The sequence below is a fragment of the Babylonia areolata genome, chromosome 12 (assembly GCF_041734735.1).
Source record: "Babylonia areolata isolate BAREFJ2019XMU chromosome 12, ASM4173473v1, whole genome shotgun sequence".
Classification (NCBI taxonomy): Eukaryota; Metazoa; Mollusca; class Gastropoda; order Neogastropoda; family Buccinidae; genus Babylonia; species Babylonia areolata.
The window spans coordinates 35,351,179-35,356,128 of record NC_134887.1 but is presented as its reverse complement, the minus strand read 5'-3'; the positions used below and the strand labels follow the sequence as shown (position 1 = coordinate 35,356,128).

General features: G+C 43.2%; 1 protein-coding gene across 2 annotated transcripts in view; it reads right to left on the bottom strand.

The window, feature by feature from the left end:
* Positions 1–468: 468 nt before the first annotated feature.
* The window catches only part of LOC143288572 (L-gulonolactone oxidase-like), a 27,363-nt gene continuing 22,881 nt past the window's right edge, over positions 469–4,950 (bottom strand). For both annotated transcript variants that reach the window (XM_076597190.1, XM_076597191.1), the window contains exons 12-13: positions 4,765–4,950; positions 469–3,139 (exon numbers count right to left, since the gene is read on the bottom strand). The exon at positions 4,765–4,950 is cut by the window's right edge and continues 21 nt beyond it. In XM_076597190.1, the coding sequence (XP_076453305.1) occupies positions 2,918–3,139; positions 4,765–4,950 (408 nt within the window). In that variant the 3' untranslated portion in view covers positions 469–2,917. The remainder of the gene's footprint in view (positions 3,140–4,764) is intronic.

The window sequence follows — 4,950 nt, the reverse complement described above, 5'->3', positions numbered from 1 at the left end:
TTTTTTTTTTTACCCCACCCTGTAGGCTGTGTTTCTCTGTGTTTGGGGTGTGCATGCTGGGTATGTTTTTGTATTTGTATTTTTCTTTTTATCACAACAGATTTCACTGTGTGAAATTCGGGCTGCTCTCCCCAGGGAGAGCGCGTCGCTACACTACAGCGCCACCCAATTTTTTTTTTTTTTTTTTTTCCTGCGTGCAGTTTTATTTGTTTTTCCTATTGAAGTGGATTTTTCTACAGAATTTTGCCATGAACAACCCTTTTGTTGCCGTGGGTTCTTTTACGTGCGCTAAGTGCATGCTGCACGTGGGACCTTGGTTTAGAGTCTCATCCTAATGTTGTTTAAATAACCCACAGAATGCTGACATGTCTACCATTTTTGTAGTCAGTTCTTTTATCTGCACGTGCACAAACACACACACGAACTCAGACATACCATATTTCTCTCTCTCACACACACTCAGAAACGAAACCACATACTTTTACTTGATCTATGTATGCTTTCACAGTCTTACATATGTACACCACTTGTATATAACACAACACAAACCCACTGCCACATGTTTAGTAAAACGCAAACTCACAAAAACGTGTAAGTGAAAGTGAGTGAGTGAGAGAGAGAGAGAGAGAGAGAGAGAGAGAGGATGAGAGGCAGAGAGAGAGAGAGAGAGAGAGAGAAATAACAGCTGATACTGTAGTGAAAGTTAGGATCAACTTCCTTTCACTGGTGTTTTATTAAAGAAAAGTTTGGATTGTACAAATCTGGCAAGAGAAAGAGGGAAAAGCAAATTAGAAAAAGAAAAGCAGAAGCAACATAAAATCAGCTAAAAGGTAAATGAATCTGAAAACAAAAATCATTTGGTAACGTAGCGGGCAAATATCCATTTTGTAAATCACCCTCGGATTTACATTATTCAGTCTACAGCTGTGCACATAAAATACATCCACAAATATGCAATCTCTCTCTCTCTCTCTCTCACACACACACACACACACACACAAACAGTAACACAGACGTTGAGAAAGGATTTGAACCAGGCAACAATGGCGCCAGAGAATGATCGACTTTCATCTGAAAGACAAAAATTTAAATTGTAAGAATGCTGGTCCCGCTCCCTCCAATCTTCACTCCCCAAATGCACATACATACACGTGTGCACAAACAAATTTTTACTTGCGTGCACGCCCCGCCCCCCACATTGAATTCACCCGCCCATCCCATGCAGGTATCATGATTCCTTGGCGATCCTCAGCAGCCATCCACCCCCGGCTTATCCGCACCACATCAATTTAATCACTTGAAAATAACTTAACCCCATTGTCAAGCACATTGATTAAGAGACCTATCGTTCTCAGAGTACTGACAAATCTCTCCTGCTGAAATTTCATGACTTATTTCACAACATTAAAAAAAAAAAATTATTAATTTTTTTGTTGTTGTAACCATTCCCGTTGTCCCTTTTCCTCTCCAAACTATTCGTTCTGGACCTCCTGAACATGATACACAGCAAAAAACAACAACAAAAAAAAAAAAAAAAAAAAAAAAAAAAAAAAAAGAAAAAAAGAAGAAAAAGCATTCTCAGATCTTGCCAAAGCAACACAAACACAGATATGTATATAATCATTTTTGCTGTTTAAAAAATGTAATGTCCTAAAATATGGGACCTATCTTAAAAACGAAATCTTTGTGCGTTTTTCAAAGCAGACACGTGAAAATTGATAAGAAGCGCGGAATCCGCCCTTCGAGTCAAAAGTGTGGCTAAAAAAAACATACGACGGAAAATAATTATCCCATACCATGAACACGAGCCGCCACTTGATGACTCAGTCCGCCATGTATTTTATTTACCATTGCGTGATTGGAGGCTTTCAGATGTTCAAAGATCGGCTTTCTGATTAGCACAGACTGAACGAACGTACACTGGAGAAGTGACTAATAAGTATCGAAATAAGTACAATAAACCTCAAAATAGAATCGAAAACTACATTAAACAACAACAACAAAACAACAACAACACAACATCATCTACTGATGGTAACAATGCTTCAGCTATGCATGCACGAAAATTGTCATCAAAATAGGTCCCCAACTTTCTTCTTTTTCTCCCTTCACTGTTTGAAGAGTCAGGGTTATGGTTAGGGACGCCACACTAAAGAACTGTTCACCAGATTCCTCCCAAAGTCTAGGTCACTGGAAATGGTTTTCCAGTCCATTCTGAAATTTTGTCAGCCCATCGCTTTTTTATTTCATTTTTGACTCACTTGTGTAAACAAAGTGAGTCTATGTTTTAACCCGGTGTTCGGTTGTCTCTGTGTGTGTGTGTGTGTGTGTGTGTGTGTGTGTGTCCGTGGTAAACTTCAACATTGCCATTTTCTCTGCAAATACTTTGTCAGTTGACACCAAATTTGGCATAAAAATAGGGAAAATTCAGTTCTTTCCAGTCATCTTGTTTAAAAGAATATTGCACCTCTGGGATGGGGACAAAAAAAAAAAAAAAAGAAAAGAAAAAAAGCCTAATTATATGCAAACTGCATTTACTGTTATATTTATATTTTTTGTATTCTCTAAACTTGCCACTTTGATCTGATATTCTGACACAACAACAAGAGGGGTCATTATTATCATTTTTTGTTCAAACAGGAACTTCTTTTGCTAAGCATGGAATTTTTATTTATTTTGCAAACGTTTTGGTGCAGGTAGTAATAAACGGAAATTACTCTGTAATTAATGCTAGGGGACTTAATTTATCACAAGTGAGTCTTGAAGGCCTTGCCTCATTTTTTTTATCCTCCCCACCGCCCCCCTTTTTAAAAAAAATTCTTAAGGGACACGTGAATACGAAATTACGTTATTTATTTTTTACAATGTAACTTCTCCAAAGCCTGCGCAGCCCCCCATTGATTAATTAAGACACGTTTCAGTGAGGACAGAACCAATCGGTGTTTCTTCCGAAGATCTTCAGAAGGTAGTTGTTCATGAACATGTCGCAAGGATCCACGCGAGCCAGTTTGCGCATGCTCGTGAACTCTGAGATGAGGTTCCCGTATGTGCTGTGGATGATGTCCATGATGCCCGGGATGTTGTCATGGCGCTTGGCCCAGTGGGGACGTACTTTCTGGTCTTTGAAATGCTCCACAAACTGAAAAAAACACAAAAAACCCAGAAGATAACACTGGACTTTTTTTCTTCTTCTTCTCGTTGGTGTGTAGTTGTCTATTCACCACAAAGTGATTTTGATACATGTGCACAAAGTTCACACATTTCAACACACACACACACACACACACACTGGATGCGGAGGATGGGTGAGATTGGAGAGGGTGTGACGTCGTCTGTGTGAAGGATATAAGGGCGGAATGAGATAACTGGGCCTCGTGTTACTAATCATGTCGAGAACCACATGAATTCATTGCCCCAATGACCGCAAAGGGCTGATGATGATGGAGTCTCCCGTCGGTCCGACGGATGAGTAGGCAGGCAGGCTTACCTGTTGGTGTGTGTCCTCATATGGGAGAAGAGGCCGATTCTGGATGTGCAGTACTTCCCACAGTTGTTGCAAGGGAAAACGTCTCCAGAAGTTGGGCCCTGCTTCCTTCGCTCACGTTTCTCCTTAATGGCTAGCGTTCTCTTGTTTTCAAACGTGTTTATGCCACTAGAGCACAGTATCCTCCAGCGAGAGCGGCCAAGCAGTTTCCCAGGAAGCGATGTCTATGTCACAGGCTTTGAGGTTTGTCTTCAAGATGTCTTTGAAGCGCTTGCAGGGTCTTCCAAGTTCGCGGTGGCCTACCTTCAGCTGGCCATACAAGGGCATCTTCGGGATCCTGCTGTCTGTCATGCGGACAACGTGTCCTGTCCAGCGTAGCCGCAAAGGGCTATAGGGACCTTTAAGGTTTTGCCTTTAATTGTATTCTGCATGTACTACATTTTTTCCCGTTACACGACTTCCCGATGACTCTATGGTGGCTGATGCGAGATGGACATTTCATTCCTCCTAGCTGAAGTATTGAAAAGTCCAATCGACGGGCACAAAAGCCGAGTGGTCAAAGCGTTGGACTGTCAATCTGAGGGTCTCAGGTCCGAATCTTGGTGACGGTGCCTGGTGGGTAAAGGGTGGAGGTTTTTCCGATCTCCCAGGTCAACATGTGCAGACCCGAGAGTGCCTGAACGCCCTTTCGTCTGTGTACGCAAGCAGAAGATCAAATACACACGTTAAAGATCCTGTAATCCATGTCAGCGTTCGGTGGATTATGGAAACAAGAACATATACACAGCATGCACACCCTCGAAAACTGAGCATGGCTGCCCACACGGCGGGGTAAAAACGGTCATACAGATGTACATACGAGTGAACATGGGGGTGGCAGCCCACGAACGAAGGAGAAGAAGAAGAAGAAGGAGGAGGAGGAGAAGAAGAAGAAGGAGGAGGAGAAGAAGGAGGAGGAGAAGAAGAAGAAGGAGGAGGAAGAGGAGGAGGAAGAGGAAGGAGGAGGAGAAGAAGAAGAAGAACGAGGAGGAGGAGGAAGGAGGAGGAGAAGAAGGAGGAGGAGGAATAAGGAGGAGGAGGAATAAGGAGGAGAAGAAGAAGAAGAAGAAGAAGAAGAAGGAGAAGGAGGAGGAAGAGGAAGAAGGAGGAGGAAAAGAAGAAGAAGGAGGAGAAGAAGAAGAAGAAGAGAAGAAGAAGAAGAAGAAGAAGAAGAAGAAGAAGGAGGAGGAGGAGGAGGAGGAGGAAGAAGAAGGAGAAGGAATCAAAGTCAATCCACCCACCTCGGCAGCCGCCGGATAGAAGCCCTCCTGGGCTGGTGGAGCCAGGAAGTCGATGACCAGGGTGCGGTTGGAGTCGTCCGGCATGTGGATCTGGCTGTTGCCCGGGCACAGGCAGCAGTGGTCGTTGTGGAAGAAGCGGGGCAGCAGGGCGTTCAGGGGCGTGGACCCGTTGGCCTTGATCTGCCG